This window comes from Sceloporus occidentalis, unplaced genomic scaffold (genome assembly GCF_023333645.1).
Source record: "Sceloporus occidentalis isolate IW3139 unplaced genomic scaffold, rSceOcc1.0.p SCAF_199, whole genome shotgun sequence".
NCBI lineage: Eukaryota > Metazoa > Chordata > Lepidosauria > Squamata > Phrynosomatidae > Sceloporus > Sceloporus occidentalis.
Genome location: NW_028317179.1, coordinates 1044797 through 1071476, shown reverse-complemented (window position 1 = coordinate 1071476; position 26680 = coordinate 1044797). Strand labels below are relative to the sequence as shown.

General features: G+C 40.8%; 1 protein-coding gene across 1 annotated transcript; it reads right to left on the bottom strand.

Moving 5' to 3' along the window:
- Positions 1–2502: 2502 nt before the first annotated feature.
- On the bottom strand, positions 2503–25997 carry LOC149278170 (dual specificity protein phosphatase 10-like). Its single transcript, XM_089502283.1, has 3 exons — positions 25181–25997; positions 4705–5073; positions 2503–2768 (listed from the first exon to the last, which is right to left on the bottom strand). The coding sequence occupies exons 1-3, from the start codon at positions 25989–25991 to the stop codon at positions 2503–2505; spliced, it is 1446 nt and encodes a 481-aa protein (XP_089358409.1). The 5' UTR covers positions 25992–25997.
- Between the last annotated feature and the right edge of the window lie 683 nt (positions 25998–26680).

Genomic DNA, 26680 nt, shown 5'->3' with positions numbered 1-26680 from the left:
GGAACACGAAGAATGTACACGAATATTCGCCCGAACCGAACACAGGAATGGGTGAATATTCGTGGAATACGAAGATTTTTTTCCCCCATGAAGATGATGACGAACACAAAGATGAACACGAAGAGTCTTTCCATAAAAAAGAAAATATATTTTTCCCACAAAGCCATTGTTCTTAGAATTGTAAAGTAGTTAGAAGTAGTGCTATTATTTAAATATCTATTTGCTTAAAATAAGTATATTTATTGCATTTACTACAAGTTGTTAAAATGAAATTTGAAACAGTGAATGAATAGTCCCTTTGGATGTCTGGGATGCTAGGATGCGGTCTTTAGAATACTTCATCTATGGCAAGTGCCTCTAGCTGCTACGGAAATACATAACATGGGGATTATGTAACGATACTGGTGTTTGATGTGTTCATTAATGTTAATGTAATTTTCCATTTTAGAATCTGCCTTCTGAATCAAACTTAAATGAGTTGCTGGCTGCTGTCTGTATTAGAAATTCATTTAACACAGCCAGGTGACGATGAGTGACACATGGGAGTCCACCTAAGATGTGGTCTACAAATGTTAGGATGTATGTTCTGTCTGACCTTAACCTACCTACTAAAAACTCACCGCACCAGCACCCCTTAACCCCTACAACCTGCTTTCACAAGTCATTTGTTACACCAAACTTTAACATATATATATATATATATATATATATATATATATATATGTGATCAACTCCTATGCCAAACAGACCCTCACCTCTTGTCACATTCCCACACAACCTTCTAATCAACTGTAGGGTCCTCTTATCCTTCTGTGCCAGAATGTCCCATTGTGTGTTATTGTTAATGTTCTGATTATAGGTATGCATGCATTCTCTCCTATTGTAATAGCACTATGGAACCTGTTATTGCAGAAGGTCTTGATGGTAAGGTTTGTCTTTTTTCTGATGACACAAAAACTTGCAACAAGGTTGATGTTTCTGGAGGGAGATGCCAGATGGCAAACGAAGTTGGTAAACTGGAAAAATGGTCAGAGCTGTGGCAACTGGCATTTCATGTGGATAAATGCAAAGTAATGCATCTGGGGCATAAAAACCCAAGGGCAGTTCCATCTGCCTAACTATGTTAAGAGTGGCGCCTTTCTAAATTTCTGCGGGTAAATGTAAGATGTCAAAAATGTGAAAAATGACAGATTCATCAAGTCACAGCATTAACAAAAAGATACAAAATAAGCAGCCAATCAGGACAGACGCATGCGAGCAATGTTATGTTCTAAGCACAGGAGTTCAGAGGTAGTATTAAAATAAATGTTGTTGAACAAAAAAAAAACATTAGGAAAATGTCTGCTTATACATTAAAGGGGCAGGTTAATGTTTCTGACAGCCCCCTGTAAAGAAGAAGAACTCTGCGAGTACTTTAATATGCATTCTTCGAGAAAAAGCACCTGAAGTAGAAGCTGCAGCCCTGCCGTCTGACAATTCTTTACACTGATTGGCTGCTTTAAGCTATGTCTTAGTTTCGGGCTACAGATAAAATTTACCAATGAAATCAACCCCTTAGGGATAATGGGCGGTCCTTAAACCCATTAAAAGCAATGCATTGTGAGCCCGTACATGTACGGGCTTTGTCATGAAGGGGTTCAAAAACACACATTGTTCAATAATATACCAAATATAGATAGAAATAGAAATAAATGAGACATATGCGTTGTCAAAATAACTTTTTTGTCAGTTTTATAGTCAAAATGACATTTTACACAGACAATGGGAACACAGCTATATTTTTTGTGCAAAAAATAGTTAAAATAAAACCTCTTATTATTATTTTTTTTTACATTCTGATATACATATTTAACAAAAGGTTTATGGCACCATAACCAGATTCAAATGAAAACAAATATAATAATTGCTTTTGTTTTAAACTTTCCTCCTTCTCTAGTACGCCACCCACTTAGAACATTCAGCCCGCTCTAACAGATCTCACGCTCAAGACAAAATTATTGCACGATATGCCGCAAAGGGGCAAGAAATGGTCAAAGTTCCTTATTTATGAAACCTTATCAACCCAATACAAAAATATAACAGAACACACCCAGATTTAACAGTTGGAGATATTTCTTTTTTTTTTTTTTCGTCGTAATATATATTTCTTATGGCAGATATGGTTTCATTTGTCATTTGTCTTTGGAGTTAAGGTCCATACCTGGATACTTATTTTTCGATTTCCATTAGTTACCCCAGTCCATGAACCTGCACAGACCTCCTTTCATAAGCTTTTAAGCAGAATTATCTTTTTTTTTAAGCTTTAAATCTTTTGCGTTCCATGATTAGAACCAGAAAAGCACCCAAAGTCATTATTTACCAATATTATACCCTTACACTTTTTTTTTTATTATTCCTGGTATTATCTTCATCCAGAAATAGGTAAGAAAGTTTTTTCTTTAATATCATTTTATTTCGAACACTTTTGCTTGAAGGAGAAAAAAAAAAAAAATTGATCTTCTGCTACACGACGGTCTCTACCCCAATAAGCTTTGGTGTGAGAATCCGGGGTGTAATTCCATTATTTAGGTCCTCTTCAAATTCCAACAACTGTCCCATGAAGTTCAGATTGGGAGATATGATTGGTCGCTTTCCTTTGACGAACTTGTAGGCATCAGTCATGGTCATCCTTGTGTGCTTCATTAGATACGCGATGACTATGGTGGCAGAGCGCGAAACGCCGGCCTGGCAATGAATGAGAAGACCCTTCCCGCACTGGTGGGCTTCCTCTAAAAAGAAATGGAAATACAGCTTGATTACAGGAAAGGAGTACATGGCTACCTAACGAGAGAGAGAGACAATGCTAGATAGTAAGACACTAGATACCTCCGAAATAATTGGTGGATCGTTTCCAGGACTTTAAATTTAATAGAATGAATCATATAAAATTCTAAAAATTTTGACTAAACCCAATATTTTTTTTTTTTTTTTCCTAATCTCTCGATCCTACAGGGCAGGAATGGATGGAAGGGGAGAGGAACTGGATGGGATCTAAAAGGGTTTTCTTAAGCTGGTTATTTCCGCTCACTTCAACAGGTATGAAATGAGGGCTGGCATAGATGCCCCCCCCCTCCCAATTTATTTTTAAAATACTTGTGTATGATTTTTTTTGGGGTGCAAATGCTAGTTGGCTTCAGTGAATTTGCGAGTTGGACTTTTGAGCCAACATTTTTTTGCCACAACTTTTTGCCAAATGATTTGGGCACCCATATTTTTGTCCCAGCCTAAAAGTTTATCCGCCCTCCCCTGTATTTGATGCTTTTTTCTCACCATGTCCCATAGAATTCTGCTAACACAAAGTAATAACTTATTTTTAATTTGATTACTTTAAAAAAAAAATAAAAAAAAAATAAAAAAAAATAAAAAAAAAAATATATATATATATATATATATATATATTCTTTGAACCAATCAAAAGTTAGCCGTTTGTTCATTTTGCCAACTGTACAACCCATCCACTCACGCTTACACTGAAATACATTCTTATTGGCATCGCTCTTCTTTTTATTTCACAGCTTGTAACACTCGAATGCAAAGAAGGTAAAACTCTTACTTATGTACTTTTTTTTTTTCTGAAAACACGTTATAAATCTTTCAATATCAAGACGTGTTTTGCACCCAATCAAAAGATATTCCCTCCACTAAAATTAACTTGACATTTAGTAGAAAGTAATTTCAAGCAGGGGCTTAGTAAGAGATTACTCTCTTCGTTCATACTTTTCTAGTACTGGAAATTGGGGCTCGACAAATCCCTATATAATTTCTTCCACCCCTGCCATAAATATAGGGGGTTTTATAAGAACCTTTTTTTTTTTTGCTGTAAATGCTTACATGTTATTCTAGATTAAAAACTTGTAAAGCTGCAAATTAATAGCTTTCACGATGACACATAAAGCAATCATTCCCGGCCACAGGCACAAGGAGGTTGTGAAGGGGCTAATACACTAATGTCTATATGATTTTGTCTCCGTCACAGCTTCTTAATTCTATAATGGACACTTTCTATAGTTTGTGGGTTTTTTGTTTGTTTAATGGTTTAAATAAAATGGAAGCTGAGATGGGGGGGAGGGGGGAGGTCTGTGGTACAGCCAGCATGATCTAATCCATTCTCTGCCTTCTACTCCCTCTACCATTACAAAGCCTGTCTGAACAGCAATGGGCAAATTAACAGTAGGGGAGAGACAATGGGGAGAAATAATCATGCAAATCAAGAGAATGGGATGTTATGATGGCTGCCGCTATCGTATACATTTAGTGTACTTCTTTAAGAAGGAAAGCTACTCCTCAATACTTCATGTCTGAATATAATTTGGCACTGATTCTCCACCATGAACCAGTGGCCAACCAGAGAACATGGCGCCTGCTAACTCAGCCCGCCAATGGCGCTCCACCTCTAACAGGAGGTTGTCCTCCGAAACCACTTCACCGCCACCATCCTGCATATTGGACTCCAACTTCCCATCCATGACGTTTGAAAAGATATTGCTTAAGTATAGCTTTTGCCCAACAGAAATAATACCGGTAAGGGTAATTTTACATTTAATTTAATGATAATACATGTGATGTACATCTACAGACGACTATAAAATGTTACTCCATGATCGAAAAAGGTGCTCTTTCCACCAGTTATTGCCGATATGATGTCGCAAATTATTTACCACTCACCAATAAACTCAAAGGCCTCCTCGAAGTACTGCCTGAGATTCTGCTTGTTGCTGTCTGTTGCCGGTAGCCGTTTGTAATTGAAGACTCCTTTCTCGTAGTGATAGAGAGGAAGGTGAGTGGTTACGTTGACGATGTAGCCTATATTCATCCTTTGCATCTTTTCTAAGTCCTGGGCATCTTGTTCGTTTCCAAGGAAAAGGAAGGGCAAGATCGGGGTCAGCTCCGCGTTTTCAATGTCTGGAGTGCTCGGGACGGATTGAGGTAGTGTGATTGACACAGCTGAGGCTCCCCCTCCATCAGAGCAATCTTGTAATTGGAGGGAATTATCACAGAGGTTTTCATGGTTCTGTTTGAAACTGCTGAGTCCACCTGAAAAAACAAACAAAAACAAAAAAAGAGCATATAGTAACAATATAACTGTGCCCAAAAATGTATACCAACAGATGTTTGTAAAGGGGAGCCCTTTCCGCACTGGGTGGGGGTCTCATGCGCGAGCCAGCTGGCTGCGATTCTACCGAGCAGGCACTTTGGCAAGCAAGAGATGTCTTCGACCAAACATCTTCTGCAAGCCTGGATGCTGAGCGTCGGGAGGCAAAAGCATGGGGTGATGCTGCTCTGCTCAATCCCTCCATGCATTTGCAAAGGGGGGAGAAAATGATAATTTAAAGTAGACATTCAGATTTAAGTATATATGACATATGATGGCAGGAGTGCCTATATAAATGCAATTGATTTATATTTCAAGATAATCTATATTGTATCTATATTGGTATCTCAATGCCAAATGTGGTCAAGTTCTCAATGACCCCATAACAGTTCAACACTTCTTCTTATGATGACACCAAATGGGTTCTTAAAGACATGACATCACAGTCTACGTCTGGTTATGTAGAGCATGTTAGCCATGGGTGAATCCCACTCTTATTCACAAATACCCGGCATATCTGTAAATTGTACAAACCCCATTGTAATTTACTACATTGTGATTTATTTTGTAGATCTGGTTATTTAGAACTAGTACTTACGAGTTGCATAAATTATTAATAATTAATAAAGTAATATAAAAAGTAAGAGTTACATTTTTCATTTATACTTTATAATTTTCTTGCATGTAATGCCGTTTTCAAAGCGAGAAGAGCATGGGATTAGTGAATATCGTGGGTGAGAAAGCCATTTAATACTTAAAAATTCTATTGTTAATAAGGAAACCGTTATAGCTTTTGGCATAAGTACATCCATTTATTGAAAACACTTATAGCTTGTATTTTTTATCATAAGTCCACATCATATAAGCCAAGATTGGTCAAACGCAATGAGTTTCCAGGTGTGATAATTGTGATTAATATAAAAGTCAAAATTAAAGGGGGCTATATTTAGTAGTTCGTAGTCATCAAATACTCAGGGATGTAATGCCTCTTTTGGGATTTATTTACTAAAACTTGAATTTCAGGTGAGGTTATGCATTTCATCTCGCCAACTTCCCTATGCAATATATTAGACTAATTAAGTTAGAAGTAAGAATATTAGGGTGTTATTTGCTGATGATTTTTATCAAATTATGAGATGTTATGTACCAATTTCATTTGTAATTACCATATTTGCTTGAATAAGACAATGTTTTTTCAGAAATGCTCTGAAAAATACCCCTCGTCTTATATTAGAAGTCATCTTATAATCAGACCTCAAATTAGAGATCTGACTTTAAGAATAAGATCCAGATCCCCCGCAGCGCTGCAGGGGACCTGGATCCTGCACTCTGGCAGCCGGTTGACGTCTGAGCGATGCGCGTAGACAACCTCCGCTGCTGCCTGGCAATTCCTCCGGGGCTTCGATGACGAAGCGCCGGAGTGACATGACCTTCCAGCACGGAAGTACCGGCCAGCAGAAGCATAAGGTAGTCTTATTTTCAGGCTTTTACTTTTTTCCCCTAAATTAATATTCAAATTTTGGGGGGTCGTCTTATAAGCAAAAACGGTAATTGACAATTTAACAGTTTAATAAAAGGGGTATTAAGTAGGTTGTAAAAAAGTAATATACGTATATGGTGGGTATCTAATGTTATATATATATAATAATAATATATTATTATTATACTATATATGTGCACACGCATATATACATATAGTGCATATTTTTATAGTACTTCAGCGTACAAAACTGTATAACATAGGATTTGGTAAGTCACATATGCTCTTTAACCTCTTCAGCGCTGGAAGACCAATTAATATACCCCGACTTGCTCACCCCACTAAGTTTTAATGCTTTTCCAGGTCAGATTTTTTTTCCATGAGCCTAAATATACTCACCTGGTGCTATTTCTATGTCTTTCAAATCTCTGCATGTAAAACGATGCCTGGCCTTTTCCTCAACCTGGATATGCTTTCAGTATCGCTATTAGTCTGCCGTGCCAAGAGGTAATAAAGATACAGGCTATAAACTGCAAGACTGTGTGGGCTTATTTAAATATTTTAATGTCACATTAACATGAATGCTCAGTTTTCCAAAATAAATCATGTTTACGTCATACGAGAACTTGCTGTATAACAAACGCAATAAACATAAATGAAAACCGCCGCTACACTGTAGCTGCTGACTAACGATATATTCTATGCCGTGTCACGCAGAAAAAAACCTTAAAAAAAAAATCTAAAAAAAGTCTAAAGGCTCCTGTACTGTGCGGAAAAAAAAAAATAATAAAAAAAATAAAATCACATTTAGTAATCAGAGTGTTACAAACTGACGAAATGTTCTGACATGGCATATCCCAGCATGAAATTCACCCCGCCGGCCTAGCGAAATTCCTCCATCGCATCGACAACTCATCCAGGAGGCCACAAAAGAACCCAGACTAACATGTAAAGGACTCCAAGCCTCACTTGCTTCCGTTAAGGTCAGTGGTCACCAGTCAACAATAAGAAAGAGACTGCACAAAAATGGCATCCAGGGGAACAAAAACCACTGCTGACCGAAAAGAACACAAAGGCAAGAACATCTTGATGACCCCCAAGACTTTTGGGATGATATTCTGTGGACATTGGTCCCGATACATCTGACGTAAAGCATCCCACAATAAGAACATCAAACAAATTAGCAACCACAGTGGTGGTCATGTGATGGTCCGGGGCTGCCTGAAGGAGAACGTCCGGCCATCAGCTCATGACCTAAAAGCTCAAGCGCAGTTGGGTTATGGAGCAGAACCATGATCCGAAGCACACAAAGAAATCCACCTCTGAAGGGATCAAAGGGGAAAAAAATGAAGGTTTTGGCCAACTCCTGACTTCGAATCCGATTGCCGAACATCTTCCAATGAGGTTGAATTAAAACAATTGCCTCAAGAATTAACCAGAATTCCTCCGCAGCGATGCAAAACACTCATTGCCAGTTATCGCAAACGTTATTAGGTTTAGGGGGGGGGGGGGGGGATTATTTTTTCATATGGGTGATATAGGTTTTGATTAACTCTTTACCTTCAATAAATGTGTTTAGTCTCGTTGTTTTTAATCGGATATTAAAAATAGTTTGATGATCTGAAACATAATTCCAAATTCTGTAATTAATTGACAGGGGCTCTGGATTACTAAAGATGAGTATATTATATAAAAAACGGAGTCTGAGTAGAGCCAAAAATTAAACGCTACTTTCCAACAGTATTAATTATAAACCAACGTTGAGATCCAAAAAGTTTTTATTAAAATGTTATTTTAAGTGTCACAAGCAGCTCCTGACATTTCAGCTGCTTTAAACAACTCCCTTTTTTTGGCTGGGAGTCCTGGGGGTCTGCTTTGACCCCACGAGGTTGTGATCTACACATTTTCCATGCAAACTGCATAGTTGCCAACTGTCCCGTTGATGCCGAGCGCCAGGAACTGGCTTCAGTTACAAGTCCAACTGCTTTCAAAACTCTCTTCCTTTCGGGGTTTTTTTTTAACCATTTTATTTACGATGACATCAGCAGTAGGTTTTCCACCTGCCTGGTTACTATGGCAATTATACAAAGGCATACAATGACATCAGCTGGCATGACATCAACTCTTTGAGTGCAAACAATGTAAGAACTACTTTGTTTAAAGCTTTTCGTGCAACTGTGATCTTGGGAACAATGATGTAATGGTAACAGGTGGCTTGGGATTTAATTTACTCAACTGAAAAAAATGACAAGGACGGTACTTCTATCCCATTGTAAATCAGCCTTGTTTAGTTTTATGGCACCATATGGAGAATGAGGCTGCCTTAACCCGAATTGATTAATGAAATTGCCAAAATAATGTGGTTTTTTTTTTGGGCGTTGCGAATACAGATCTAGGCGTATTCACTGGTGTAGAGATGTGATAAAGCTCTCTTCTGAAATAAACTTTGGAGCACTATGAATAATAATAATAATAATAATAATAATAAAAGTAATATGTGCTTTGCTATAGTTTTAGACACAATTTCAACATTTTGATGTTAAAAGGAGGTGGTTGGTGGAATAACGAGAATTCCTCTACAAACTTTATACTAATACAGGGGCGTCCAACATGCGGCCCGCGAGTCCTCGAGGTGCGCCCCGCGTAAGATCGGCAGCCAGGGCAACCGCTCTTACGCGGGCCGCACCTCGAGCCCTGCTACAACAAGAGCCCTGCTACTTACCTGTGGGAGGGTCTTTTGTACTGCACAGAGGAAGTGGAACCCAGCAGAGTTCACGTGACATCACATGACTCTGCTCCAGTCCTGCTTCCTCTGTGCAGTACCATTGAACGCAGAGGGAGGCCGCACCCTCTGCTGAAGTCTGTGAGCGGCATCGAGGAGCTGCAGTGCAGGTAAGGGGGTGGGGAGGGTGTTTGAATGAGTATCCGTGATTGAGGGAATTAATCTGTGAATGAATGAGTATATGAATGAGCGAGTGTGTGTGTGATAGCATGGATGTGTAAGTGATGGAACCTAGGCATGATGGGACTGTGATTGCTGTTATCAGGAAATAATAGAGAGAGGATGTGATAGAAACATTTAACTATATAAAGGGATTTAACCGATTACAGGAGGGAACTCTTTTGCTAAAGGAGGAGAAATGTTAGAAAAGGAGATCATAATTGGATATATCTATAATACCTACTCTGTCATTACATGTTCCTACATTATATTTACCCTTCCTTTCTAACAAAATAATGTTTTGGGGTACATACTAGTGATAGGATAGAGTAGACAAATCGGGGACAAGAAGGACTTGGAGTCCTGGCAGATCTTTTTGGAGAACCTTCCCATTTGGCAGACACCACTCAACTTTTTGCTGCCGTATAAATACAGAAGAATCTTCCTTATTTGTTTAGATCACATGTTTACACAGAAACTAAAAAATCCAGGCAGAAGTACAAGTTATCAGCCTGGTCTGCAGCTTTGACAGATGGCACATTATCGATCGTCTCGAAGAAACGAGTCATTGTAGAAACCAATATGATAATTATTCCTCAACGAGAAGATCTTAGTCTTTAATCATAGTTTTTAGATTGATACAATATACTAGTGCTAGCCGCGTGCAAAATACTTACCTTAAGGAGAAGCTGCAGCATCCCACTCCCTCGTAATTTGATATTTGAAGCAGCCAGTCAGTGGCAGGAAAGTGTTCCCATTGAAATCAGAGGAAGTGCTTTCCATAAGGGGCACAGGGATCTTGTTGGACCCCCCCCCAAGAGGGTTACCCAAGATGCCCCGCAGCTGACTGGAGGTAAATATATCACGTCCCAAACACACTTCTTACACTGCAAATAGCTGGGGGGGAGGGGGCAAATGCAAAAAAAAAAAATAATAATTTAGAGACAAGTTTACCTACATTCTTTACTATCCATTCACAGCAAATAAACGACTGCTATGCAACTGAGTGTTTGTTTCTTTTTCATGGGAGAACTAAATGTCAGAGATAAATGTTAAGTCATTGGCCAAGTGTGTGATGAACACGGGTACTGCATTAAGTCCCCAGAATGTTTCCTGGGAACAAGGGTATCACAAGGTTCTACGGTCCTAAAAATCACAACACTGTGTGTTTAAACAGCAGTTGTTAATTAATTGTATCCATTGAATATGTCACGGTCACATAAAAAAAAGTCTTGGTATCTCTTGACCCCCGGTCTTACCTCTAGCGGCACCCTCTAAAACCAAAAGTGTCTTTGGGCTTTTGAAATGATGGGACGTATGGAAACCATGAATGATGGTCCACGTCTTATGGTCCATCACTGTAAGTGAAAGTCATCAGGAGGATAAAGCGTGCTCAACCCCGGAGGCTCTAGTAATGCGCGTGACAATATTTAATTCAATTTTCCCTAACAGGACACACGAATTCTGCTTATTACGGGGAAGGGAAAAAAAGGAGTTGATGATAATTTAATTACAGACTATACTTACAAATGAACCAAATGTATCTAAACGATGATTACTGAGAAGATCAACCCATTAGTCTTAGTACTCAGCTGCTGCCTCTAATAACTAGATTCATGTTCTTTCTGGAAGGGAAGGGTCCACTTTCTATCAATCACGTCTCCCTGCGCATGGGGCTGTAGCTATTTCTGCGATTTTGGCAACCAAATAGTCTTATGTACTTAATAAGTTATTTTGTAGCTTACGGTAAAATCCCGGCTATCATTCTCACCTATGTATAATACACATTACTGTTACATGAAAACGTCACATACAACTTCATACTACTTTTGTATTCATGTATAATACATGCATTATATGTGAGACTAGTTTATGTGTCCATCCTTGAAATTAGGTGCACAGATATATTTATTTCTTTATGGTGATTAAAATGATCTACACAGATATGTTCTTCTCTCTCCCTCTCTCTCCTCTTGTCTCCTTCTTCTTACTGTCTACTACCTTCTCTCTCTCTCTCGTCTCCTTCTTACTGTCTACTACCTTCTCTCTCTCTCTCTCTCTCGTCTCCTTCTTACTGTCTACTACCTTCTCTCTCTCTCTTTCTCTCTCCTTGTCTCCTTCTTCTTACTGTCTACTACCTTCTCTCTCTCTCTCCCCTCTTGTCTCCTTCTTCTTATTACTGTCTACTTCCTTCTCTCTCTCTTTCTCTTCCCTCCTCTCCCTCATCTGGGTACACAAGAATTTACAACAACTCCCCACCACAGACACAACACTATCTGACAGCCCCTCAACCCTCATCCGCAGGCTTCACGCCGCTAGGCCTTCACTCCCCAGCATACAACTTTGGAGCCCATAAGCCCTCCAATTCAACACTATTTGACAATCCTTTATCAGCATGCACTTTGCTTTAAGCCCTTTCTATTGTGACCAACAGGTCACAGGGGTAAGGGGGGGGGGGGGGTTATATTTTGGCCGTATATTGATAGGTTGATATAATTACCCCGTCCCACCACGCATGGTGTGGAGAGGAGAGGTTGACGATTGTCCCTTTAAAATGTTTATTTCTATCCATAATAGGCAAGACTGCCGTACCTGCCCTGCTGCGCGTGCAAACCAGTGTATGTTCAATCACATGGAACCTGAATTTCAGGTAATACATCACTTACTGTAAATATCTACTAAGCTTATATGTATACAACGTGAGCCGTGTATTCCAGCTTGGCTCAAGGTCAGTTACAATTATGTGATTGACTGCATACTAAAAACTGAATACATACTAGAGCAGACATGACTAGCAATACGTGTAATAACACCGATATCCCCTTTACATCACATATAGTTACTTCCAATATAAAAAAATATAAAAAATTCCAATATTTACTAGTAATTACCATCTGCTGACTCACTTATCTGTTGTAGACAGACTGTAGGTAGGATGGCGGGGACACAGTCCACAAAAAGAGTCATGCTCCAAATCCGCTTTATATTAGGTTGATCAAGAGGAATTACGCTTTATATTAATACGTATAGCTTATAAATTGCTTCAATTTTTTTTTTTTTATTATTATTATATTTTATTTTTTTTATTTTTTTTTATTATTATTATTTTGTTTCCCTTTAATTTTTTTAATTTTTGATTATAAATGATCAGCCGGCTACATAACTACGGTGTCTTAACTGGCCTGAAATAAAATCATTGAACACAGTATGGTCCTTCTTGTTGGCCAAAACCTTTGGGTGCTTAAGGGTTAATCAAATATTGCAGTTATTAGAATTTTGACAATGTGTTAGTATGTGTGAGTATGTGTAAGCGTGATTGTGTATGTGTGATAGCGTGTGTAACAAAACACCTTGAAAATAAGAAATATAACTCTTTAGATCTGGCATTTGAATAAGACTTGTAACCCGTTTGTAAATAAATGTATTGTGGCGGCAGCAGCCAATCATGCAGAAGTAATGTTAAATAAAGCAGGTAATAGACAGCCTCCCTACATTTTATTTTTAACCTGGGTGTGCGATCTGACAAATAACATGTGACAGGTGGCAACAGAGATTCTTGTAAACGGTTCAGCATTCAAGCCCAATTTTTCCGCACCGCTGGTTACATCGCCTTAAGGCTATCAGTGCCCTGCGAAAAACCTCTGACCATTAGAGAAATCAGCCAAAAACCTCACGACAGACCCGGCAGATTGTGTGCCAGGAACAGAAGTGTCACAGATTGCTGCAAGAGCGGCAAAAAAACCCCCAAAAAAAACACGTAGCACGGGGAAAAAAATGGAAAATCGTATCCATGAATCAGATATACAATGTCATTTATTTTACTTTTTGCTACCGAAGCACCGGCAGAAGAACCGCATTAAAGATAAAAGCCGAGAGCTTCTGAATGAAAGAGCAGTGGCTTTTAAATATAGCATTTTATCGCAAAAAAAGCTTCGTAGATTAAACGGAGGAATACTGGCTTTTACTAGAACTTAAATTGTTATAAATGTTATTACAGTCAGGCCTGGACTGGCCATCTGGCACACTGGGCAAATGCCCGATGGGCCGCTGGCCGACAGCATCACACACTCATCGGATCTGCCACTCCAGCAGCCATACCCTACGTCAGCAAAAAAAAATCCATCTGGCTGCGCATGTCCAGCCATAAGCTGCTGTCATTAAGCAGCCGCTGGCCTTAAAGTGCCAGGTCCAGATTGCCAGTCCGGCCACGTTACTTGATGATTGACACAAAGGTGCAGCGCTGAAATAGTTAAGCAGTTTTTAAAAAACTTGAATAAACCATGGGGTTACTTCTAATTAATTAATGAAAAAAATGTAGATATAATATATAAATACATCATGTCACGGAGATGGACAGCCAATAAGAGACTGAGCTCATCTAGATATACAGTATCTAAGGTGTAACCATAGTATTTTAGCTGTTTTGGTGACACTACACACTTAGGGTTGCCATTGTTTCCAAGCACACACACATCGCCATCATGGCACTGGCATAACTATTGGGGTAACAGAGAAGCCGCTATAACCTGACCCCAAACCTTATCCTAAGGCTTTCTGCACCTTCACCTCCTGTGCATTTTCATGAAACATGGACGTCCGTGCATCTCACCATGTTATAAAGGTCACATGACACCGTGCTATAGAATAGCAACTTGGTGCCCAGAGTCCCGGATTGTTAGAGGCGAGTAGGTAGCGAGAGCTCGGTTGTGTAGTAAGTATAACAGCCCAGGTCTGCTTAACTACGTGAGAATGGGTTATGGGTTCAGGATAGAGATGTTTGGGCTCTAAAGTTTAGATCGCGACCCATTGGGGATAGGATATCGCATGGAGCCCGGGTTTCAGGTTAGGGTGGACTGAGCAGGAGACATGCGATATAGGAAGGGAGAGGCTTGTAAGCCGGAATCACGCAAACGATCTCTTTGGATGAATCTGACCCAAGGATTATCTGTCCTGGCGTGAGTGCCGACCTCCAACGTCTGAGCTCCAGGTAACTCGGGTGGTACTAGCACAGGTGGCTAAGGACGCGCTGGATCCCTGGTGGGTGGCAAGCAGTGTTACTTAACGTAATTTAATACATTGTAACCCTTAAAATAAATGTATCTCCATGCCTTCGCCCGTTAAAGTTTTAGGATCATTTTGCACAAATCAAGCACGGTTCAATCAGTGAGTTAGGTCGGACCCTCATAATATATAGCGATGGCGGAGAGTTGAGGCCACATTTTGCCATAAAACTATCTGGCCAAATACTTCTTTATTAAATAAACCAATCGTTAAATACGGAGTTTGCTCTCCAGAGTGCCGATTCGCCTGCATCGTTCTACCAGACTGCTGTTATGTGAAGAATACATCTCTACCTCCTAAGAATGCTTTGCTAAAATAAGTCTCTTATTCTCTGCGCAGCAAAGCAAAGCACGCAGGGGTTAGATGTACTGTGAACAGACGTCAGGAACCCTTAAACAGCAACTGTGGTGTAATTACATGTATTTCTACCCATAACCCCCCGATCCGATTCACAGCCCAATCGTATTGGAGGTATTAAGTTTGAAAGCTTAACCGAAAGACACAGAGATCTTCTCTTTCTCATTCTTGCCCTAACCAGTCAACAGCAATCAAAAGCTTCACTAACACTCTCTCACGCTCTCTCTGTGTCTGTCTCTTTTAAACTTAAACTTGGATCAGCGAACACAGGAGTGATGGGAGTGATAAAGGGCCGTTGGAACACAGGAGTGATGGGAGTGATAAAGGGCCGTTGGAACACAGGAGTGATGGGAGTGATAAAGGGCCGTTGGAACACAGGAGTGATGGGAGTGATAAAGGGCCATTGTAACACAGGAGTGATGGGAGTGATAAAGGGCCTCTGTATGCCTATGAAGAGATTCCACTCAAAATCAGCCGTTTCCAGCTACAATAATCATTTACAACATTAACCCCGTCTGCGCTGGATTTCTGATCCATTTCATGTTGTTTTAATGCACAAAATGCACCATTTTTTTTCAAAAACAAGGGAATTTCCGACCCCAAACCCCACAAAAAAAAATAAAGGGGCTACACAGCCTAGATAGACCTTACATGCTGTTTAACATGGACCTTAATTAAAGGATTGAGCAAATGTCCCACAATTTACCTCTTCAGTGAATGTTAGATGTTAGATGTATATTATTTTTCATCTATGTCTTGTGGATAGAGATATAATTATTTACGCTTTGTTCCATTCTTGCATTGTATGAATGGATAACACGTATCACTGCTTTATTCATTTCGGAGATGTCTACTTGAGTTGTTATTTGGCTATTATGTCCCAAAAGCTTTTGGGATGTCCAAAATAGCCTAATCTAACATTAACATCCAATACAAAAGTACCCGCTTTGACTAAAGACTCAATTTTCTCCTGGGCTAATACAGCTAGATCCAATTTTCTTATAGTGTTGTCTAGCAAAACCCTTCTATGTAACGTACCTTAAGTGCATCCTGTGTCACATAGTAACAAAAGTTGTGTGACATGTATGATGAACGACACGTATGATGAACGACACGTGTGTCTGTTGTTCCTAACGATATGTTGTAAGCTCACACATTTATACTGCCTCTAATCATTGCTCGGCCAGTAGACAGATATTCACAAAGTGGAAAAGCGTCCAGGCATATAAATCAGTAGCTACGCACTACATGGACCGTTACACTAACAGGGACTTTGATGACGTCGCCTTCTAAATACGCAGACATTAATATGGAGTTGGTCCCCCCTTTGCAGATATAACGGCTTCCACTCTTCTGGGAAGGATTTCCACAAGATTTTGGGGAGTTTTTGTGGGAATTTTTGCCTGTTTATCCAGTAGAGCGTTTGTGAGGTCAGGCGCTGATGTTGGACGAGACGTCCGTACTTCGCACCCCCCCCCCAACAAATAATTCATATCCTCACCCCAATATTTCTGGTGTCTAAATCTGGACACCTTTGTTGAAAGGGTATGGCTAGTGGCGGCCCATCAAGGAGAGACCACCCATTCACCATACCCAAAGTGCCACCATGCAGCGCCCATCTGCAGAGCGTCACAAGGTGGACACGTGGAAGCTGCATCAGCACATATCTCTACTGACGTTACAGCTCCCATGGGCGGTCAGGAGAGATCGGAGAATCTTCCCAACCTTCCCATTATCCCCACAGCCTGCGAAAGTGGGACAGCGAGGCAGATACAAGAGACACTGTAGGACGGTGCCCAAAAGTCAGGACTGTCCTGCGAAAAACGGGAATATTTCCTACGGGATTACAACCATTATTACAGTTATTATATGTACATAATTAATAATTACAATAAATCATTTTTATCAAAATATCCTGCGTTAGTAAAACATTATATTGGCTATTCAATCAACAAGCCTGAGGCACAGAGAATGTCATTTAATAAGAAGTCCTGTATATAATAAATAATAATAAAAAGTGAATTATTCTTTCCTGCACCCCCAAAATAAGCGGTGTTTGTGATCTTCCAGGATCACCATTATAACCGGGCTATAATTTGAGATAGTAATTAAATCCGAGTGGTTCTATGATCGCTTTCTATCCAGCGGGATCCTGAACTACCGAAACGGTAACAGAGACGTCTGCTTGACATGCAGAACCAAACATGGAATGCGTGGTGGCAGAAGGAGGACGGGGGATTTAAACTTGGACTGGCAAGCTAGCAACCAGTGTTTACAAACAGAAAAACACGGGATCAGTTGTCCTAGCAATAAATTATGACTGAATTGCAAAGGGTGAAAATACATTTCCTAAAATAAAGCAGACGGCTATAGAATGTTTGCCGAACCACAGAGTATACGGTCGCTATTATATATATATATATATATATATATATATATATATATATATATATTAATTTTTTTTTATTATTTTTTTTTTATTTATTTTTTTATAGCTGCGGTTCATCTTCAGGACAGGATGGACATTTGCTCCGGTTGCCAGCGCATGAATACGTTGAGTTTTTGCAGTAGAACTCATTGCTGGAAACATGTTTACCAAGGAGTGATCTGTCCTTCTACACACGCTAACACCACAGTGATGATAAAGTAGGCTTCCCAAAGAGATACAGAATAGCTTTTCTACGGTACATGTGCAAAAAAAAAACCAAAAACAAAAAAAAAAAAAACATTAGTACCGGCAAATCAGACAAGATGAAAATATTAGGGTAGCCCCTAGAGCTCAAACATGATTAAGCAAATATTGCCCATAGACCGTTAAAAGAGTGTTCGGGGTGACTCAGCCATCATCTATGTGTGGGACATTAAAGCATTCGGCGAAAGCAAAAACTCAAGAACCAGATACACAATGCCTGCTTGCGTTTTTGAATCAAGTTTTTCAGGCACAAAATTCTGAAAGGTGCATTTTTCAAATATTTTAAGGGTCATTTGTCGCTGTTATCCCCTATAAAAGGTCTGTGCATTTTAGAGACCAGCTGTGATACCGAACATCGTCATTGTCTGCTTTGTAGAATTCCCTTTTCCTTCAATTTTGATTCTTTTTTAGTTTCTCTGTGTCCATATGTGTCGATATGGCAAAATTAGTAATTTTTTTAGCACACAGTATCGGTATATGCCCTGTTATATCATACCCACCAAGTCTGCCTATTTAGGAAGGACAATCCCTCTTTGGGACCCTAATTCATGAGTCCTCTTTTCCTCCCATTATGTCTCTCTCATCTAGAAGCTCAGAATGTTCTGAGGGTACCGCAGGGTTCTACGGCCCTAAAAACCCCCAATAATGTGTTTACAAAACAACAGAAATATGCTCTAAATTGAATTATGTCAATAAAATACATCCTTATTCTAAACGCAACAGGTCAAAAAACAATCTTGAGACACCTTGATACAGACTCATCCTCTAGCCACACCACCTAAAATAAAAAGGAGTGTTGGGAGATCTTATATTATACCTCCCAATTGCCCATCTTAAGGAGAGTCCCTGTTTGGGTCAGAAATACCTCTGCCCCTCTTTCCTCCCCTGATGTCCCTCTTTTCTAGGAGCTCACAATATACAAAAACATTTATAGGAACAGCTGAAAAGGTGCTTATAGATTCAATTCCATTGACCCCCTCCGTCCCTCGCAATGCATATAGATGAGAGACATCTGTGCTCACCAAGGACCCCATCTTCCTTGGTAGACCACCAGGAGAATAGGTATACAAATGTTAGAGCCTCTGGGACTCTGGTGGCATTTACACTTCTGGCCACCCCTAGTTACCAGAATGGTAGATAGGCGGACACATAGAAAGATACAATATACCGTATTGGCTCGAATATAGGCCGCACTTTTTTCCCCCACTTTAAGTTTTTAAAGTGGGGGTGCGGCCTATATTCGGGGTCTAGCGCCCGACGCCCGGGACATGCAGTCCCGGGCGCCGGGCAGGCAGCGGGGTTTGGATACAGATCCCCCGCAGCGGTGCAGGGGACCCGCATCCTACTCCCCGATACGCTCAGACAGCCTCCCCTGCCAGCACTTCCCACGGGGGGGGGGGGGTGCCGGCACGGGAGGTTGTCTAAGTGCATCGTGCGGACCGTCCGCACGATGCGTTTTACCTCTGGCCCCCCCCCCCCCCGACTTACCGGGTGTCTTGCGGGGCCGGCGGGGGACATCTACGCAATACGCGTATACAACTTCCGGTGCCGGCACATCCAGTGCCGGCACCGGAAGTTGTATACGCGTATTGCGTAGATGTCCCCCGCCGTCCCCACAAGACACCCGGGAGTCTGCTCCGGTAAGTGAGGAGGACAGTGGCAGCATATCGAGGGGGGGGGAGGACAGTGGCAGCATATATCGGGGGGGGGGGAGGACAGTGGTAGCATATCTCGGGGAGGGAGGACAGTGACAGCATATCTCGGGGGGGGGGGGACAGAGTGGCAGCATGTTTTTTTGGTGCTTTTTTAAAGAAAAAAAACGTTTTCTTTAAAAAAAGCACCAAACTTTTAGGGTGTGGCCTATATCCGAGCCAATACGGTATATACAAAGTACACGTATACTTCAAATGTTTTGGCTTTCAAATGCGAAGGGGACATACCAAGACATTTTAGACAATGCTCTGCTTCCAGCTTTGTGGGAACTGTTTGGGAAGGCTCGTTTCTATTCCAGCATGAAGGAAAGCACAAAGCAAGTTCCATAAAGCCATGGGGTGGAAGAACTTGACCGACCCGCACAGAGCCCTGACCTCAACTCCATCGAACACCTTTGGGATGAACTGGAACAGAGATTGTGAGCCGGGCGCCTCATCCAACATCAGTGCCGACCTCACAAATGCTCTACTAGATGAATGGGCAGATGTCCCAATACCTTTATCCATATAGTGTATCTTAACATTTCTCATTATCTGCATCAGAATTCTCTCCCCTATTAAGTTTCTTATAGTTAATAATTGAGAAGTCTTTGTAAGAGATGGGGGAGGGAGAAAACATCAGGACGGGAAATCGATTAGATATTGCTGGTCCTGCCACAGGCTGCCGCTGATCTCCGTTTCTAATATTCCAAATCAAGGCCAACCAACCCAACCAACATATGCTAAAATGTATAGATATATATATTTATTGCCCATGAAAGCTTCCATTCCTGAAGTTTCTGACCATTATGAAGCTTCAAAACCCATCAAGTTTATTCAAATCAGGACATTAGCAAATTGAAAACATACACATTAAATATAAAATAGACAAAAATCGGACAAACATTGTTAAAAGGTTGCGAAAAAGACAAACAAGTCTATTTTAGATTTGATCCCAAGACCTTGTCCTCTATGTAAAGGCTCCAACTACAGCATATGAAATAGATTGTGAAAATTGGAAACAATTACTGCTCCCGACCGCTCGAATCACGCCAGCCCTTGTCAAAGACCCCATTACTGACCCCGTGACAGCAGCTTTTCAGAGGGAACGATTTGATTGTGTTATTAATGGAATAGTTTTTTTGTTTTTTTTTTAAATAACAGAAATGTTTTAAAAGAAAAAAAAAATAGTTATTGTGAAGAACCATGTCTCATCTTCACTGTTATTATTATTATTATATTTATGTGTACCCTGTTTGAATGTGGCTGCAGCTCCGGCCTTCAAAGAGACGATCCTATAATCTGGCTGGGGCTCTTAATCAGCCAGCACAGCCCTGTCTGCCCAGACGGCACCTGCACTACAGGGGGGATAACACAGGTGGGGGAAACCCATTGTATCCCTTAATCCCCTCACTTGATACATCCCCTGTATACCGATGGGATTTGTGATGGGATGTGGCTGATGGGATTTGTGATGGGATGTGGCTGATAGGATTGGGTTGGGTTCGGTGCACAGTGAATGTAGATTGTATATAAGTTTTGTGTGTTTGTAATAAAGAGAGTTCTGTTTTTAACCTCAAAGCATGAAGTCCTGTCTCATGATTGAGGGAAGTGCTGGTCTGTGACTGCTTTCTTCGGACAGCCACAGCGTGTCCGCTTACTGGGAGAGGGAAGAAGCTGACGGGCGGATGTGTCCAGTCTGGGGCACAGGACGATCCGTCACAGTTATCATCCCCTTTAAAGGAAAAGTTACTTTTTTTATTAAATTGGTTTATTAAATTACTGAAGCCTCCTACAATTTCCTATGCCCCTTCAACTACTAGGAAATACACTTTTTCAAGGAAACAGCCAAACCGGAATACACGCTTGGATTCTATTTGAAGGGATGCCAAGCTGGTATCCGCACGTTTAATGAGCATCTTGTGCTAAAGTGCAATCTGCCAACTTCTGGCACTTAAAGGGACACTTTAATGCTTATTATAGCTGCTTGGTCCCTTTAAATCTTCATGGTTTCCCATATGCAAATGAATGGGGGGGGATTCTGTAGTATCACCCCTTTTGCATTTGCCCCTTTCCCCACCCCCCCAGCTATTTTACATGCAGGCGCCGTGTTCATCTCCATACCTACCACCAGTCCCCTCCAGTTCTAGGTGGGCAAACGATGGGGGGTCTACTCATTTCCACGTGGAAAGCACTCCCATTTAATTCAATGAGAGTGTTCTCCTGCCACTGATTGGTGGCTTTGGCTGCCAATCAGTGGCAAGGACCCTGAAACGATGGAGGAGGAAGGCAGCTGCAGGGCTCCTTTAAAGTGTTAATTCTGGACATAAAAGAAAAGAAGATTATGTTGGAGAATCGATTTTTAAAATATCTTGCACTTTCATTTTTTGGTGATATCGCAAGAAAAACAATTTCCGAAAAAGAACAACCGAAATGTACAAAGAAGGTAATAAAACATGATTTCTTTCCTTATCAGGTCAGTTCAAAAGGAATAATAAAAAGCATCTGTTTGAAAGAACCAAAGCGCTAATAGATTTAAGGCTTCCCCTGCTGAATATCCAGTTATTCATAAAAAAAACCCTTTAATAGATGAATGTGAAATCTGTGAGTGTGGGAGATTTTGATTTAAAGTCCTTGTGAATAAAAATAATAAGTTTCTATGGCAACAGCCTATCAGAGCCTGTTATTGGTCACGTGGTAATGAAGTGTTCCAGTGAATATTTTACATGGCATTTAAAGAAAAAGTCATTCTTCCGTGGCATTTTCTATCAAGATTTTTAAATTCAGCAGAATAAGTGAAACAGCACCCTTAATATGCCCCAGACATGGATGGCAAAAGCTGTTTATTAATGCGACGGGGAACTAAAGGTGGCTCCTTTCCCCCCCAAAGCCAATTAAATTCATTGTAAATAAAAACACACCAAAAAAACAATTTTTTTATTGAAATATTTAACTTTTTTATTGAATGTTAATAAAATTAAGGGGCCAGTTTAATAAACGGCTAACGGATGATCCAACATATAGGCGAAATCAGGCCCAGGCTGGCCACCTGGCATAACAAATGGCCGGTGGGCCCCTGGCCTGTTCCATACTGACCGGATGCCCGGGCTCATGGTACACGAGCTTGAGAATGTAATCTATGGCCGCGGCTGCACTTACGCATACCTCCCAACTTCTACCCCGGGCTAATCGGGACCCCGCAGCCCGGGAGGTAGAGGTCACTAGCGGTGCTGCACATGCGGGGCATGCATTCTCCGATGTCCTAGGGGTCTTGAATCCCAATATCCTACAAGCTTTTCGGGACAGAGGTAGAGCTTGGAGAGACAGAGGGATAGAGTGGCAAAATTTGAACTGTCCCGCACAAAGTGGGACAGTTGGGAGGTATGACTTACGTCTTTAGGTGGCCACTGGCCTTAAAGTGCCAGGGCTACCCGATTCTGGCCCTGGGTGAAATCAAGCGACACCTCGTCATTTTTCGATCACAGGTCTAATTTTTACTGGATCAATTTTGCTCACAACAGGCATTTAACAAGGTGGGACTGGCAGCTTCTCTGACGATTCTTATTCAAAGGTTCACCGATTTCACCATTGCTACCGTTAGTTGCCCCAGTCGGTTGTTTTCACTTCCTAATGAGATGAGGACCTCTGCGCTAACCGCGTTAATGAACACTTTCATAATCTGATGCAGTCCTAGGGTGACTACGTTGGTCACTTTTTTTTCCAGGACACGCATGCATTTGACTTGTTGTTGACTTGCACATGTAAAGTGCTGCCCCCTGCAGATCGTGGGGTATAGAAACTCACAGACGCGAAACAGTTACACTGTTATACATCCCACATGCTACAGGGGGCAGCACTTGTGTAGTCAAAAACATGGCCATCGTGGTCACCCTAATACTACTCCGCACGGACGGTGGTGCCCCAAGAACTAGAGACCCTTTCCTTTGTTGGCCCTGGTACCGCTACCCAACCAGCACCTGTTAATGCCCCAAACACGCATGTGCATGCGCAGACATCGGACACTCTTAAAAGACAACACAGAATGCTTCTCCAATAGTAGATGACAGCCGTAAAAAAGTTCATCATTAATAACAACCCCCCCCCATTTGTGTGTGTGTTTTTTTTTTGCTTAGGGACCCTATAAAAAACATTGAAAGCACAAATTTTATACAATTTTCACTTTTACCAATAAATCCATTATTTAAGATATTATAAACGTGTCCATATTTTGATTGTATAATTAACCATTTAAGAACCTCAATGTAAGTATTCCTTTATATATCTCCATGAAAATGTAACACACAAAAAAGACACATTGATTGTACAGAGATCAGAATAGAATTTTTAAACACTGCAGTGAGAGGTACCCAGAGGGTGGTAGATAAATGGAACAGCCTCCCAGCAGAAGTGGTAGAGGCTAATACGGTAAGGGAATTTAAACATGCACGGGATAGGCATACGGCTCCTGAATCTAAGAAAAGACCAACAAGGTTTGAGTCTTTAGGATAAGCGGACAGACTAGATGGGGCCGCATGGGCCACATCCGTGTCTATGAGCTGTTCGAATGATTAGTCTACGGGAAGCGAGGGACTGCACACACCCAGCACATGCAGCGTGGGAAAAACAATATTTGATGCTGTATAAACTCTGTAATCATTTCCTTCTGGTTTTTTCGTTGCTGTGTAAATAAAATCCTGTATTGAACTATAATGTGAAAAAGGAAAGTGTGGTTTTGATATATTTGGGGTTTTATTCCAAGACCTAACTTTCGGATATATCAATCAAAGTGCCCCAATTTCTGTCCTAACAATAATAACTGGTAATAATCAAACTGATGGAGTATTACGTTGACCCTATAGGTGCCACAGACGTAAGCAACAAACAGCTTGCTCTCAAAGGGTTAAATGGTAAATGTCCTTCTACGACCTTGGGTAAGTTGCCATATCGCAAATATCATAGCTGTAAATTCCGCATATACACTAACTATACCTGAAGTGCGTGGAACATCATATACTTTACTTAATATAAAAATATGTATATATTTCCCCAAATATTTTTAATCCCCAATATTTCCCCCGTCTTCTACTGTGATGGTTGGGATCAAAATAGAATTATATAAAAAAAAAAAAAAACAAGGGGTAATATTACAAGTCAAAATGCAATCATGGGAGGAGGAGGCTGCAACCCTTTCACTGCCAGACAAATCATGTGTCCATAGTCAGTTGTGTATTCAAAATAAAGGTAGAATAATTAACCATTTCACAATCTCTCAGGAAGAGCGATGAATTGCAAAGGTTTACATGCCTACTTTTAATCAGACAACTGCATTGATAGTTTCCACTTTTAAGTAATACTGATTTACACGTAATGAAAGGAAGTTCCTGAGAGGGTAGTCGATAAGTGGAACAGCCTCCCAGCAGAAGCAGTAGAGGTTAATACAGTAAGGAACGTTAAATGGGATAGGCATTAAGCTATACTGAATTTAGGATGAGACTAAGGACCGATTAAGATCTTACAGCAGGAAAAATGGGCAGACTAGATGGACCAAATTGTTCTTATCTGCCATCAAATTCTAGATTTCTAAGAGGGATTAACCTCTTAATTGCCACACTGAATCTAAGACAAGGACTGATTATGATTTCAGTCTTTAAAGCAGGAAAAAAATCGTCGAACTAGATACGCCCAATGGTTTTTATCTGCCTCGAAATTCTATATTTCTAAAATGGATTAACCTTTTAAATGCCACACTGATGCAAAAGCTGCATGCCAATGGTCGTACAGTCATTACTAGACTAGACGCATATCAAGACGCGAGATAAAACGGTACCTTTTAAAACAAGAGGCTCCTTGCCTTCTCTTTTCAGTGACTCCAACACAGTATGGAGCGGCTGCGAAGGTATTACTCGGCTTGGTTCATTGGTATTATCATCATAAACGATTATCTCTTTGGAAAAGATCCTCTTGAACGAGTCTTTGGATTCTCTGCAGGATATCAAATCCAAGACCGTTATCTTGCCCTGCTGAAGCCTCCTCCTGCTGATCTTATCAGAACAATTAATATGCACGGCTCCTTGAATATGACTTTTATTGTACTCCATAAACGGTCTGCAGTCAATGATAACAGGCCCTTGGTTTGGGAGGTGGGTTTTGGTGCATTTCGTTAATCTTTTGGCCAAGTCATTGGGGTAGATGATTTTCACGTTGGCAAACTGCTTGGTAGCACCAGAGACGGGACTTCCCACTCCACCAGAAGGACTCAAAGTGCCGCTGCCCTCATTGTTGTTGACCATTTGGTTTGGATGGCAAGAGGATGAGGGTCCTGCAACACTGCTGGAGATGGTGGAGCTACTTATGGCCTGACTTTGGCTTTGGCTGTCTTTTTCGTAAGCTGCCACAGTGCAACAGCTAGCACTGCTACATCCACAACCCAGGGAACGTGCAGAGCCGTTGGAAGAGGGCATATACGTCAGATTAGCTGCGTTTAGAGACACTACGCTTGTGCTTAGCAAAGATCTGTAGCTCTCGCTAACCGAGCTGGATTCAAGGAAAGAAGAGTCTAAGCAAAGCTTGAGTTCCTGAGGTCTCACCGGTCTCGAGAGTGCCACAATAAGCCTGCCGTCAAGAGGAGAGGGAGGCATGGGGAAGCTGACAGCTCTGCCGATTTAAGTCGAACCACCGATCACCTTCTGTGCGGAAGAATAAAAAAATATTATATTATATATAAAATAACTTCTGATTAGCCCCCAAAGCCATGTCTACCATCATGGTTATCGTCATCATCTCGTTGGCGAAACATGTAATATAATATAGTAATTTAATATAAAAATCCTTTTTGCTTCAGTCCCTGGACATTATAAACTTTTTTTCTGCTATGTAGACCGATCACATGGTTCAAAGACTCTAACAGGTTAACCAACTCAGAGGGGCTTTTACTCCATACAAGAATTTAAGGTTAAAATAAGATTCGTCAAAATTTGGAAGGTTTATGACATCTAAATGAGTCTTTTTGACATTCACATTGACCGGCTGGAGCACAGAGATAACGAATGCCAGGGGGGATAAAAATAGCAGCCAAGGGCATGCAGTTTAACTATGCGGGCTGGAATAAAATTAGCTTTAATACACCTTCAGTAGCGGGAGCAGAAGATATCCATATTAACCTATCGCTGGTTTAGCCGGCCATGACCATACATGATCTGAGACACTGCCAATGCAGATATGCACCACTGTTTTATGGAGCTGCAATATCCGTTTAGTTCGCCCCGGCACAAGAAGAGCTGCTCCTTGTCCAGGCTCTCCCAAAAACATTTCTAGAAAGACACGATCA

What these genes read in the sequence shown, in the direction of transcription:
- LOC149278170 (XM_089502283.1), bottom strand. Translation starts at nt 25,991, where the DNA reads ATGCCTCCCTCTCCTCTTGACGGCAGGCTTATTGTGGCACTCTCGAGA. An exon ending in GGAGCCTCTTGTTTTAAAAG is followed by an intron (nt 5,074 to 25,180) that starts GTACCGTTTTAT and finishes TTGTTTTTTCAG; the next exon opens with GTGGACTCAGCAGTTTCAAA. An exon ending in GGAGGCCTTTGAGTTTATTG is followed by an intron (nt 2,769 to 4,704) that starts GTGAGTGGTAAA and finishes ATTTCTTTTTAG; the next exon opens with AGGAAGCCCACCAGTGCGGG.